We start from the raw sequence: 14492 nt of genomic DNA, 5'->3' as shown, positions 1-14492 counted from the left end.
CTCTACCGAGTACTCTCTTGCTGTTTTGTTTCTTTATTTCAACTCTTAACAATGCAAAAACACCTTTAAACTCACCATTACATTTTATTGTTATCCAATCACCTTTCAGGTCAAACTGGTCAACATCAGGAATGATGACATTGCAGATGGAAACCCCAAACTGACCCTGGGGCTGATATGGACCATCATCCTTCACTTCCAGGTAATGTCACTTTTAATGGCAAATTTTACTATAAATTGCTGTTACTACAGCAGTGAAGTTAAACAAGAGCATGAGTTATTGGACACAAACAGTCAGTCATTATTTAAAATTCATTTACTTGATTTTGCATGTATTCAAATTGACTGAGCCCTGCTGGGAAGAGCTGACTCACATTTCCTGAACTGCATGTGGTGTTTGTCTTTAAAAATCCACATTGGCGCTTTATTGCATAAGATCAAATCCTTCCATTGTGAGAGTAACATGCATTTCACAAAGTTTACTTTCATTACATACGATTAGTTTGCTTCCTCGGCACGGTAAGGAAAATCAGAGAGCCATTCCCTCTTCGGGCTTCAATCATCAGCCTCAATTTATCCTGATGTTGACACAGCAGTTACAGCACAGCGGAGTCCAGCAGCCAATCATTTCCAAATGGGCTTTATTGGACATTTGGCAGTGCTTAGGCTCTTATACACAACTACCTCCGCTTCTCCTGTCCTTGAGTGCACAAAGACTAAACACTGAAAAAAAGCTATTCATTCATTTTTAAAGAAGGATGTCCACACTTCAGTCAAGCTGTCAACTTTTTAAAAACTTTTCTGCAGATCTGTGCAGCTCTTTTTCGTGCCGTCATGACAGAAATTAAGGATTTCCATTCAAACAAACATAAACATTATAAGCTTGCACCACCTATGGCAGCAAAAACCACATTAGAGGAAAGCATTAGTCAGTGGGCAGATGTGTTTCTGATTAGGAGGAGGTGTGTTTGGATATTCATTTAGCAGATGGTTTGGTAGATTTTGGAAAAATAACAGTGGGAGTACATGGAGATTCTTTGATGCTATAATGGGTACGATGGTTATGTCGGGATGTTGCTTGTGGGATCCTTCTTCCCATCCCGCGTGACTCAGTGATTCCCATGTGAAAGCTGGAAGAAGACGTGGGTGTAGCAGCTCCAAAAAACTGCAGTGGAAACGAGAAAAAGAATTTCCCGTTATTCGTAAATGTTATAAAAGTTAACTATTCCCACAGGTGTTGTCAAGAAATAAAACAAAGCTATTATTTTGTCAGAACAAACCCATAATCTTTTTGGCGCATGCTCGTCATCATAAACAATGGTCGATTTCCTCTGAGCTCCCCAGGTGCAAGTCACAGTTTACTAATACTCAGGTGACCAGCACGAATAATGGGCCTGTTTCGTGACAGAAAGGGAGTCGGGATTCATTCGGCACATTTAAAAAGAGGTTGCGAGGGTGGAGGTCCAGTTTCCATTCAGCTTCTGAGTCACGCTGTGCCCACGTCCACACTGCAGCACCGGGGTTTCCCTTCTGAAAGGAAAATAGCAAAAGGAAGAAATGCCTTCTTTTTTTCCCTCCTCCGCCCTTTCCTGCAGAAAAAAATGAGCCTGTAAGTGAAATTGCTAGTTTTGCTATGACTCATCAGCATACCTAAAAACACTGAAAATAGTATATTGTGGTAATAAAACCGCTCTGTTCCAGTAAGAGACAGTTATCAGGACTGGAAGTGCAGTCTTTACTTAAAGCTTCAGTTGGCCCCTTTCATAAAAATAACTTTTTTTGACATATTTTCTGAAACTGTCACTTTTATTTTTTTACATAAGGCAGATGCTCTGTGAGAAAAAGCATGTTCCTCTACCTCCTCCTGGTGCTGCTTGTAGCATTTGCAAGAAACAAAATACTGCTCACCGCCCGAAACAAGCTTTCTCATTTTACAGCTAAACGATGCACTCAAATATGAAACATTTGAGACAAGAAATAGGCAATGCAGTAACAGAATCTTGATTCATATTTGTTGAGTGCTGCTTATTTTATTTGCAGTTTTTAGTTTAACAGCTGTGTTCGAGAGTCCTCGGCTCTGATTGGTTGTCTCATTCATTTGGTTTATTCTTGCAAATGCCATTAGTAGCACTAAGAGGAGCACTGCTTTCCTCTTAGTGCTAATTTTTTTCCAGCTCAACCACCAGAAAAAATGTGGTCATTGTAGGTTTCTGCAAACCGCAGATGTTACATTGGCACTTAAGTAGCTGAAACATTGAAACTTTAAATTTCAGCAACCCTGTGGTTCACGTGTGGTCAGATTTACACACAAAAACCACTCGGTTATGGTTAGGTAAAGTTCATATTTTATCTGGTCTTGGGGGTACAATCCTGGCTTGAAACACTGAGATGTCTTGGTTAAAAAAATGCTTTTTGTTGTGCTGTCACAGAAAATAGTGACACATCACGAAAAAAACACCCATGTCTGGTGGATAAAAGTGGCTGGAAATGCAGCGATGACTCCAAAAAAACTCATCTATTTTTGTTGTTTTTTTGGTGTCAAACAGCTTGGCAGGCTCGGTCAGCTCATGTACAGCTTCACTTTACAAACTTCTGGCAACTGGACTGTTTTTTTTCTTCACTGATTATCTGTCTCATGTACTATTGACAGGACATAGTGAAGGTTTCATGAGTTTGCACGAGAGGGCTTTACAGGGTACGACATCCCTCTGTCTTTTCACCCAAACAGGGACTAAGAAAAAACTCCCCTTAATAAAAAAATCTTTAACGGGGGGAAAAAAGAGTTACCACACATACTTTTACTGCATAATGTTCAGCTAATATACAGCAGATCTCCTTCACTTTGGATGTTTTTCTGGTCTCATTTTTTGATAAAAATCACAGGTCATGGGATACTGACACCAAATACTCAAACACAAGTCACAGATATTTATTTTGAACTAATTATTGCCAAAGTCAAGTAAAAAAAAAAAATCTGAGTTAATCTTCAAAAGGTTTCCTGTGATTGTTGCAGCTTCTTGCAGTGTGTGCATGATTTCGTAGAGAGCCTCGACCATCTGGTACCTTGAGCAGACCAAATACACATCAAGGACTTTTCATAAGTGCCGTTTATACGTCTGATTATAGATTTGGCACAGACAGCAACTACTGGGTGATGGATTAATGCAAAGTGGACAGCGAGTCAACCGGCTGCAAAATCAAAATGAATAATTCATTTTAAGTCCCTCTGTGTCAACACAGTGAAGTTAAAGGACATCTGGATTGATTAAAGTTGTGGTTTATTTAGTAGTCTGTCTTCTTTAATAGAAAAACAGATTTATTGCTGAGGGAATTTTTTAGCCGTGTGTTCTTGTGACTCATAGCTGAGCCTCACAGCTTCTTAAAAAAGAGGAATTTGCCTGTGGAGGTTCGGCTTCACAGTCCAACATTCATTCACAGCAGCCAGAGTTTTTATTGAGAAATCGACTTTGAAACATACAGTGTAACTTTGTAAGATCAGTGACTCATACACACTCGTATGATTTCTGTTTGGCTGGCGTATAATCACAAAGGTTTTGTGTTTCTCTCCAAAACAGTGAGTTTGATGTTTTGTTTGCTCTCCAAGTGAAAGCGGTGGTTGTTGTTTAAGGCTTGAAATGTGACTCATTTCATGTCTGGAAGAAATCAGCAGGCAAACTGGAAAAAGTTTTCCTGCCCTTCAACCAACACTTCAATCACATTCAGTACAGAAATATAAAAAATGAAAGTAATTTCGTCACGAAAAACTTAATTAATTTAACACTATTCATAAAAGCTTTGATAAAATGATTAAGAAACACACAGCTTTGTCTGTGGGTTGTTTGATTTGACTGCTTTCCCAGCTTTTTTTTTTTTTTAACATTAAAGTCATTCAGAGGATGCTTTTGTCCAAAGTGACAAAAAGCGAGTTCAAACTAAAAAAGATCAAGAGCTGCATGTCATCAGATATTTTCAGTGAAACCCTCCTTTAAACACAGCTGAAAAGCGACAATGCAAGTGCTCCAGTTTTTTTAGATATGAAATGGTTTACTGTTGAGACTTAACAATTATTTGAAATGACAGTACATTAGATATTCTGGCCTAAAAATCATATTCCAGACAGAAGGTAACATGCTTGTTTGGTGCAGCAAAAATCTTTAAAATATATTTATTTGTTTTTAAAGATATGCAAAAATGACCTTTTCCACTTAAATTTCATCTCATACCTCAATATTCAAAATCAAAGTCAAAATAGTCCCAATAGCTTTCATCCGTCTTTACTGTCGCTCACTAGTTGCACCATCTTCTCCGTCAGATCTCCGACATTCAGGTGAACGGCCAGTCGGACGACATGACGGCCAAAGAGAAGTTGCTGCTCTGGTCTCAGAGGATGGTGGAGGGATACCAGGGCCTGCGCTGCGACAACTTCACCACCAGCTGGAGGGACGGCAAGCTTTTCAACGCCATCATACACAAACACAGGTGAGACACTGATCCTGAGTAAATGACAGTTAGAGCACTGAAATTACCAGCAATCTATACTATTAAAATGAATGCATTTGCCATAAGATGTCTTGTTCTAATAGCAAACTTTGGGAAAAGGGCAGGAGAGACAAGACTTAGGATTGAAGAGAATTTGATGCAATAAACAGCACTAATGATGCACTGAATATGTCATGGAGAATTGTTGCCCTAAAGCATTTTTTAAACTATGCAGAAAGAAATTCTGGTTATAAAAACTTGCCTGGACTTGAGATTTTTTATCACCCCGTAGGACATAAATTTTACACACAGTTAAGAGGTCTCCTCTTTGACTTTTTTTTCCATTTTTCATGTTGCAGTATCTTTTATTATTTATTGCAGCTGGCAGGAATGCCATGTTCATATTGGAGTTTCACAGCAGCAAACCAGACATGACTTGATAAATTATCTCGCTCATTCATAACATTTTATTCATTCATTTTCAATCAAATAGTTACGGAGCACAAATCTATCAGGTAGCTCAGGCACTGCAGTTTTTTCAGCAATATTTGGGAAAAAAAATGTCTGTTCTGAACACACTGAGGTGTACAAACAGCAGCGAAAAAACAAAAGTTTGAAAAAAAAAATCTTTTCCGGCTTCTAAAACTTGTTATTTATCATAAGGACTGAAACATACATGAATTCTTGCTGATCACTGCTGCTGTCCTCCTCAGCATAGAAACTACAAACTTTAGCAGCCACCTTTCAAGCCTGCAGCAGGCGACCGTTTTATACTCAAACCATCAATTTTGGGTGGGGCACCACTTTAAGGGTTTGTTGCCTGCACAGGCGAACAAGCCCTGCAGGATGGCTCACCACGCGGCACAAAAATAACATGCACAATCCAAGTTGGCATCAGTCGGTGTGAATAGAGAGAGCAATTTCTTCGACAGTCTGGGTGTAGCGCACTCATTTGAGAAAAAGTTGCCCTGGAGGTGTGCTCACTGGAGGCTTGGCAGGTTGTAGCAAATTACAGGTGCACTAACCGCTCTACGGTAGATTCTTTCTCGGTGGAGGAAGAGAAGGACGTGTGGAGATTTAACAGCTGCAGCGAGGAGTCTCAGCGATGACCGACTTAAACAGAGCGCAACCACAAAAGGAGAGAATTGGAAAGCTACAATGAACCAGTGATACTTTTTCCTACATTTTTTGTTAAACAAAAGCTTAAAATTTGACTCTACTCATTTGGAAACTTTATTGCTAAGAGCTTGCCACAATGTTGAACCTAAAGAGGAGGTTTGGCTCCTCAAAGAGACGTCTGCACAGCGCCTCCAGCAGCACAGCGGGCTCCGTCAGTGACCTGGAGGACCGGGTGGTCATGCTGTGCGAGGACGTCCCCACCGAGAACTCTTTCGATTCTGGCCGAGGCTCAACCAGTCCCGGGGGTTGCTCCAGTCGAGGTTCCCAGAGCGAGGAGCACGGATCAGATCCTCCCGTCATCCACCTGAGCAGAGACAGACTGTCCTACAGACAGGCGTGCTACGTGGAGCAGGAACCATCCAGAGCACACAAACAATACTACATCCAGAAAGTTGTGCAAGTGTATGAATACTTTTGGTGTTTTGGAAAAGCTTGAATGTGCAGAATTCATTCTTCAAAGTTATCTTTCTCTTTGGTATCTGTGAACATGAGGTGCACTTTTAAACTTGATGCTCTGAGCTTGTGCCTACATGTCATCAGACTGCAGTTATCTCGCTGGCAATGTGCACTCAAGGGGATGTGTGTGTGTCGTCTTTGTGTATGAAATGATGGAGGAATTTTAAGCTTCTCTGGCGGCGAGGACTCTTGTTATTACTTGTCTTTTTTGGTATCAGGGAAGACACAGTACTCACGATCAAACTGCCTCCAGCCACAAAAAATATTAAATATTTATGAACTGTACTTCGGCAGCTGTCATAATGGAGCTGTTGCTCTCAGGTTTAAAAGTGACAGAAACTACAGAAACAGAGAAGCAGGTCATGGAACAAACACATATTCCAGGCCTGGAAAAGTCATGGAAGAAGTAAAAATCATTGAGAGTTTTGGAAAAACCATAAATGTGTTACGTGTGATAAAACAAATTACATTTATATAACATAACAGTAAAAAAATTGTGATTTTTTGTGATTTTTTTTTCTTTTTCTTCAAAATCGTATTGTGATTTTTATAGAAAACTTATTTTTTTGACAGGCATGTTTTCTTTAAAAATTGCAAAAATACGCCATTTGAGACTGTAAAACAGAAATTATTGTTGGATTTTTAAATTACCGATGGTCCATGAACACATCAGATGCTGAAATCATGTTTGAATATTGGGCTAGTGGGGCAAGAGAAAAAAAAACTGGGTCCGTGACGATGTGTGGAACCCTGCAGAAGTGAAGGTTCATTTATGAGGATCTTTCTTACTGTCATGTCCAACTGTCACACATGATTTAAGGAAAGTCCTGACTGACAATAACGACCAATTTCCGCTCTCTTTCCTCTCCGGCTGGTTGCTCTCCACAGGCCCACTCTGATCGACATGAGCCAAGTGTACCGACAGTCCAACCAGGAGAATCTGGAGCAGGCTTTCAGCGTGGCAGAGAGAGACCTGGGCGTCACCAGACTGCTGGACCCCGAAGGTGAGACAAGTCACATGTTCAGTATCACCATGAACATTTTACTCTGAATATCTGAGCACATGTGAAATGTTTTTCTGCAGCTAAAATTAGTCAAATAACAGTATTTTTTTTAAAAACAATTTCTCCTCTCTCTGCAGATGTGGATGTGCCCCACCCAGACGAAAAATCCATCATCACATACGTCTCCTCTCTGTATGATGCCATGCCCAGAGTACCAGATGTTCAGGATGGAGTCAAAGCCAATGTGAGTCCTCCTCTAATTCATCATCAGATCATCTTTCCTCCAGTTTACTGTCAAAATATTTCGAGGCAGAGACAAGACATGGAGGTGGTGATTTATACAAGATACAAAATATTCTTACTAATATTAGCATTTTTAATATGCCCTAAATGATCACCTTAATATTTTACACTGAACAAAAATATATAAGTTTCCCACAGATCCCATGAAAAAATCTTAAAAGGCATTGAATCAATGAATCTAAAAATTAAGGCCTTAATTGGTACAAAAATGTCTTTAAAAGGGCTGAAAATTGCTCAGACATGGATTTTTTTGTGCATCTTTTATTTCTGATGTTATATTATGATTTCTTTTAAAATAACTGATAACCTCTTTTATTTATTTTTTTATTTATTTATTTTTAAAATACATGACAATTTTCGAATTCCTCTTGCATTCACATAATTAAAAAAGTCATGTTTTAGGTTACAATAAATATTTGGTCAAAATTGTCTCAGACCCGAGCAATTGATGTCAGTTTTGGTTGTTGTAAAATTGGTCTTAAATTTCATTTCCAGTGGCATTAAAAAGTCTTAAAGTGTCTTAAGTCTAATCTGCGTTAAGCTGTAGGAACTCGATATAAAACACTTGATTGCTCCCATTCTTCATGAGATGAAATAAGAGATCTAAGACTTTTTCTGTGAACTCAAAAGACTTATTTCTGTCAAATTTTGTCCACCAATTGGTTAAAATCAGAGCTGTCAGAGCTGTTACCAGTGAATTGAATGTTCATTTCACCACTATAGGCTGCCTCCAATGCCATTTAAATAAAGTTGGCAGTGCATCCAATCATCCTCACAGACCCAGAACAAACCCGAAACGCTGATGCAACAAATGGTTTGCACAATTGAAGAATTTCTGCACATGCTAATGTTAGGCGATATTGCAGGTAATGAAGCTGGATTTGAAGGTCCTGGGCTTGGCTCACTAGACCGGTTGGATGTTTATGCTCAGTTTGTTAATTCTGACCGTCTGAGTGCGTCTCTGTGCTTCAGGAGCTGGAGCTGCGCTGGCAGGAGTATTACGAGCTGGTCACCCATGCTGCTGCAGTGGATCAGACACCACATCCTCGTCTTTGAGGAGAGGAAGTTCCCCACCAGCTACGAGGAGATCGAGGCGAGTGGATCTGGGCGTTGAGTCGTCAATATTGTTTTGAACAACACTGCTGACGAAGCTGATGATACATTTGTTCCTCACCTTTTCTGATCTGCAGGTTCTTTGGCGTCAGTTTCTGAAGTTCAAGGAAACGGAGCTTCCTGCGAAAGAGGCAGATAAAAACCGCTCCAAACACATCTTCAAGTCCTTTGAGGTGAGTTTCCTCAGCAGCTCTGAGATTAGAAAAAACAACACATTTGAAAGTTTGATTTTTAATTTCCCTTTATTAGGAGAATATGTAATCCAATAATGAAACTGCTTCATTAACGCTACAAATCCCTCCAGAAATTACAAAAAAGGAGCATTGCACCAATTTACTTGCTCCATTTTATATTCTGTTATAATAAAAACTGAAAATTCTTCAAATAAAATACAAAAGGGGTCGTGCATAATATTAGAAACCAGAGACAACATTTTGTTTAGTAAATGCAGTTTTAAAACTTGGCTCAAACATTTTAAACATGTCAACTTGGCTTTTGGAAAATTGTAATTTTTCACTTTTTTTGTCTGACATTTGATAGACAGAATGATTCATTGAGAAAATCATTTTTAGTTCATTTCAAAATTCTCGATTTGTCCTTGAACAGCAAATTAGGGAGAGCGAGCATGCAAACAGAAATACACAATCTATAAATAAAAATATGACAAGAGATTAATTGATAACCAAAATGAATAATAATAATAATAATAATAATAATGACAGTGATACATGTTGTTTGGATAGCAACTTTCATAAAAGAACTGCAGCCCAATGTGCTTTACAGCAAGGAAATTACATGAAAAGACGTAGAAGACATAAAGACATGATAAATCACAAATGTAAAATGACGTTTTTTTGATGATTGTTTGCAGCTCTAATCGTTTTCTTATTTTTGCAGGGTGCAGTTCAGGCGGGTCACGTCAAAGTGCCGCCAGGTTACCATCCCCTCGATGTGGAGAAGGAATGGGGTCGTCTGCACGTCGCCATACTGGAGCGAGAGCGTCTCCTCAGGACAGAATTCGAGAGGTAAGTAGGCCACGATCCGAACCTCATCACATGCTGCATATCCAGAGCAAAACAACATGAGATATTAAGAAATGAAGATCAGAAATGAATCATCACAAAACTGGTTACTGTGTGACCACGAGGATGACTCACTTCCTGATGATAAAGTCCACTTTGGCAATAAAAACTGAGTCGGCTTTGTGGAGCGGGAAGTAAAAAAATAGTATTAGGGCAAACACATGACAGGCGTGCCATCGCCACGGTAACAATCTCACACACTAATACGCCCATTTGATAGTCAGTCACAAACTGTTTATTTAATCACAAGGTTGTCAGGGCGTAGCTTTTGGTTTTGGTTCTTCCACAACTTTAGAAAGTTGTGGAGAGTTTTGAAAAGTGATTTCTGTACTTTGGTGGACAAACGGCGCAGTGTATCATGGCTTTCATGCATCAGGGATACGATTTTAACTATTTAGTCCGCAAGAGGACAGAGTGAGTGCTCAATTTTCTTTCATCCATGTTCTTTCATTAACTTGTCAATGTAGCTGTTAAGTTTTACTTTAACTTCAGTTAATGACATCAGACAACACAAATCTAGCACTTGAATGTCCGGGAGTTTCCCTTGTCTTAAGTGCTTCTTGACCTTTGACCTCCACCCCTCTCCCCCTGCAGGCTGGAGCGACTTCAGAGGATCGTCAGTAAGGTCCAGATGGAGTCGGGGGTGTGTGAGGAGCAGCTCAACCAGGTCGAGACTCTGCTGCAGACGGTGAGACGCAAACATTCGTCACGGGCCAAAACGATATTATTTTACCAAAAATCATTAAAGCCACATGCCGTAACGTCTCCGTCTCTGTGCTGCAGGACGTGAGGATGCTGAGCTCGGGGAAACCGGCTCAGCACTCAGCGGAGATGGAGGCAGATCTTGAGAAAGCAGAAGGAATGATCCGCTTCCTCTTCAATGACGTTCAGCTGCTCAAAGATGGACGCCACCTTCAAGCTGAGCAGATGTATCGCAGGTGCAAAAATTAAACTAACTTTTGACATTTATGCTGCAACTAATGATCATTTTCTTATCAATTGTTTTACTAATCTCTTTTATTAAATTAATAAATCATTTCTTTAATAAATATAAAAATAGTGAAATTTGTGGAAACAACAGATTAAAACCCAAAGACAATCATTTTTAATTATATAAAACAGGGAAAATGAAAAAATTCACATATTTCAGAAGCTGGAGTTAGTAAAAATTTGGCACTTTTTTCTTGATGATTTAAATAAGTAAATTATTTAATATTATTATAATTATTATATATAATTATAAAATATTATGTATTTATTTTCTGTCAACCGACTAACCAATTTAGAGTATACTTCACTTGTATATCACATACTCATCATGTGTTGTATCGAATTTGTGAATGAGCGAAGAATCCAAAAACAGGAAATTGTAGATAAATTGAAGTCATAATAAGCATTCGACTGGATAAATGAGACTTAATTTGTAATGCACAGGTTGTGTGAGTTTTAAACAAATTCGTTGGTATAGTTTTGCTGTTTTTAAACACGGACCCCATTTACTTCAATTTATCGAAATGTTTTTGGATTCTTTGTTCACTGTAGAGGCGTGTGAGAAACCAAACTTTTCTTAATGAATTCAATGTGACATGAGTTGAGTAACTGATACAAAAATGAGTGCGGCAGGTGAAGTTTTCCTTTAATCGGCTAATCATGTCAGTGCTAACTGATGATCTGTGTTCTGGCTCCAGAGTGTACCGTCTCCACGAGAGGCTGGTAAATCTCCGCAGCGAGTACAACCTGCGTCTCAAGTCCGGTGTGACCGCCACACAGATCCCCATGACTCAGATCCACACCGCCCAGGTCCTGCAGCAGGCCCCCATGAGGGTGCGGCCCGAGCTGGATGAGGTCACCATGCGCTACATCCAAGATCTGCTGGGCTGGGTGGAGGAGAACCAGCGCCGGGTGGATGACGGGGAGTGGGGCTCCGACCTGCCCACTGTGGAGTCCCAGCTGGGCAGCCACCGCGGCCTGCATCAGTCTGTGGAGGAGTTCCGCTCCAAGATCGAGAGGGCGAAGGCCGATGAGGTACAAACATCTGACATGAAGCATGAGGGAATATTTGAGAGATGGGAAAGAAAATTGAGATATTGGGTGTAGCATGAGGTCACCACCAGTATGTTTCACATTCATTTAAAAACATTTACTACTGTGTTTTTCCCTCTTTTTCTATTTATATTATTTTTTCCCTCCTTCCCTTTAAGGTTGCCCTAAAATGAAAAATACATATTTTTCCTCTTACCTGTAGAGCTATTTATCAGTTAGGATTGTTTTTGTGTGCGTTGTCGGCCGCAGAGATGTCTGCCTTCTCTCCAATATAATCAAACTAAATGGCACTCAGCCTGTGGTGTTAAAAGTGCCAAAAGACACAAAAACATACAGTAATGTTTCTCTCCAGAAATCTTGACACGATTACTCACGATAATCCACAGACCCTGTTTTGAGCAGTTTGATGTTGGAACTATTTTCGTTCTGAAAAGTTTTATTTTGAAAATTTTATTTTATTTATTTTTTAGCATTTTGAGCACCACAAGCTGAGCGTCATCTGTTCTAATTTATTTGAGAGAAGGCAGACATCTATTTGTCCAACACTTAGCAACTCACACCGAAACAATTTAGATGATAAATAGCACTACAGGTAAGAGGAAAAACATGTATTTTTACATTTTGGAGTGAACTGGCCCTTTAATCTTCCCCCTTTAGTGTTTTTTTGGTTGGTTTGTTTAATAACAGTTATTGTGTTTACATTTGACTTAACAGATTAACCTGGTTAAATAAAGCAAATGTTTATTAGAATAAAGTGATTTCGATCAGACAAAACAGCGTTTTTTTAAATTTATTGTCACTGATTCTTTTCTTGACTGACTTGTTTGTAATGTTTGTGTTTTTCTGCCTCAGAGTCAGATCTCACCTGCCAGTAAAGCTGCCTATCGCGAGTATCTGGGAAAACTGGAGCTGCAGTACGGCAAGCTCCTGGTAAGTTACAAAAAGACACTTAAATAAAAAACACAAACCTGCAGAAATCGTGGATGAAGACATTTGTTTTTTGACTTAAGCACAAAGTAGAGACTGAGCTGCTGTAACCTCACGAAGGATCAGCAAAGTTAAAACAGTCAACAGTCGATTTTTAGCCTTCTGTTCCCCTCCAGTTTCCTCTGAAACATTTTCAGTCCCTAAAAGGCATAATAACATTTGTTCTGTCTTGCAGAACGCCTCTAAGGCCCGTCTGCATTACCTGGACCAACTCCACGCCTTCGTCATCGCAGCCACCAAAGAGCTGATGTGGCTGAACGAGAAAGAGGAAGAGGAGGTCAACTACGACTGGAGTGAACGAAACACCAACATGGCAGCCAAGAAAGACAACTACTCGGTAGAGTTTCAGCGCGATGTTGTAATATGGTTCATCCAGAGTGCTTTCTGGTTTTAATGATAGTGATGTGATTGTTGTTGTGGTTTCTGAGCAGGGCTTGATGAGAGATTTGGAGCTCAGGGAGAAGAAGATGAATGTGGTCCAGGCCACAGGAGACAAACTGCTGAGGGACGGACATCCAGCCAGGAAGACTGTAGAGGTACGAATATTTTAAGATGGGGAAAGACTTGACTAATACAGTCTATAAACGCCATATCAGTGTTAGATTTTTTAAATAGCCTGGTGTTGTCGAACCAATTTGCAAATGCGAATCAGTCTGAAATCTGTCAGTTCATTTTCATGAAACATATGATGCAGTGGTGAGACAAATAGGAACATATGACAGTATGCAGCGATGAGCTGTGCTGGTTTAGCATCAGGGAGTATGTTTATATCTACAAAATATTCCAGTTTTTCATTTTCCATTTACATTTACAAATACTACTAAAATAATCTTTTAATAGTCCCACAGTGGGGATATCAAAGCAAGGTATGTTCAAGATAAATAAAGCAAAAAAAAACAACTTTTTTTTTTACACCAATTGCACGTTGTGATAAACTGCATGTAATATATTGTCATATTAGGAATAATAGTGGGCTATTACTGTGCATGTAGATGTAGTCAATATGTCTGTGAACAAGTGTCTTCAGCTTGGTATTTTTTCGAAAATGCCTCAGCAGCGCTCCCCATTACTGAGATAGGTTTACAGGTACATGAGCCAGGATTTACATCATCATGTATTTTGACTCTGCAAGCTGCCAGCCATCATATCAAACCTGCTCCACATTAGATAAATGGTTGAAATTGGCTCAAAGGGAGCCAGATTGGCTGAAAATATGTTTAAATAGGAGAGAAACCAGATGCATCTTCCAGAGCAAATAAAGCACGAGCTCACAGATTTGTCTGGTTCTCAGAGTGTTTGTCCTCTTCATCACTTTTCCTTCGTCATCACTCCTCTCCCTCCTTAGGCCTTCACTGCAGCTCTGCAGACTCAGTGGAGCTGGATCCTCCAGCTGTGCTGCTGCATCGAAACCCACCTGAAAGAAAACACTGCCTACTACCAGGTATGTTTACTAACTTACACCACAAGACTTCATTACTTAAAATCTGTCAGTGCCCAGTTAAAGTTAACCCTTTGAAACCATGAACAAATTGCCATCATTTCTCTCAAAAACATGGGAAGAAAGCAATGAGCAACAAAAGAAGAAATGACTCCTCCAGAACCAGATATAAATAAATTAAGTACAAGAAAATTACCTGAAAAGTAGTAAAAAGAAATTCTTTAAAAAATGATATAAAATGAAAAAGTAAGACAGTTTTAAAAATATGTACATATATGACCAGAAAAAACAGAAAAAGAATAAAATATTAAACATGTATTTCTGGTTATTCTAAATTTTGTTTTTCACTAAATTTGATCTTTTCCATATTTTTTTTTCCCTAGCTTTAAAAAAAAAAACTATGTTAAG

The 14492-nt window shown here is 39.3% G+C and overlaps 1 protein-coding gene across 1 annotated transcript in view; it reads left to right on the top strand.

The window, feature by feature from the left end:
- The window catches only part of pleca (plectin a), a 120301-nt gene that overhangs the window by 81979 nt on the left and 23830 nt on the right, over positions 1 to 14492 (top strand). Inside the window, 15 exon segments of the mRNA XM_042506556.1 lie at positions 110 to 202; positions 4313 to 4479; positions 7003 to 7118; positions 7256 to 7362; positions 8394 to 8435; positions 8437 to 8514; positions 8612 to 8707; positions 9432 to 9559; positions 10211 to 10304; positions 10400 to 10554; positions 11305 to 11641; positions 12512 to 12589; positions 12822 to 12983; positions 13078 to 13182; positions 13992 to 14087. Coding sequence (XP_042362490.1) covers positions 110 to 202; positions 4313 to 4479; positions 7003 to 7118; positions 7256 to 7362; positions 8394 to 8435; positions 8437 to 8514; positions 8612 to 8707; positions 9432 to 9559; positions 10211 to 10304; positions 10400 to 10554; positions 11305 to 11641; positions 12512 to 12589; positions 12822 to 12983; positions 13078 to 13182; positions 13992 to 14087 — 1854 coding nt within the window.

Source organism: Plectropomus leopardus, chromosome 18, assembly GCF_008729295.1.
Source record: "Plectropomus leopardus isolate mb chromosome 18, YSFRI_Pleo_2.0, whole genome shotgun sequence".
NCBI classification, from domain to species: domain Eukaryota; kingdom Metazoa; phylum Chordata; class Actinopteri; order Perciformes; family Serranidae; genus Plectropomus; species Plectropomus leopardus.
This window is presented reverse-complemented; position numbering and strand designations above follow the sequence as displayed.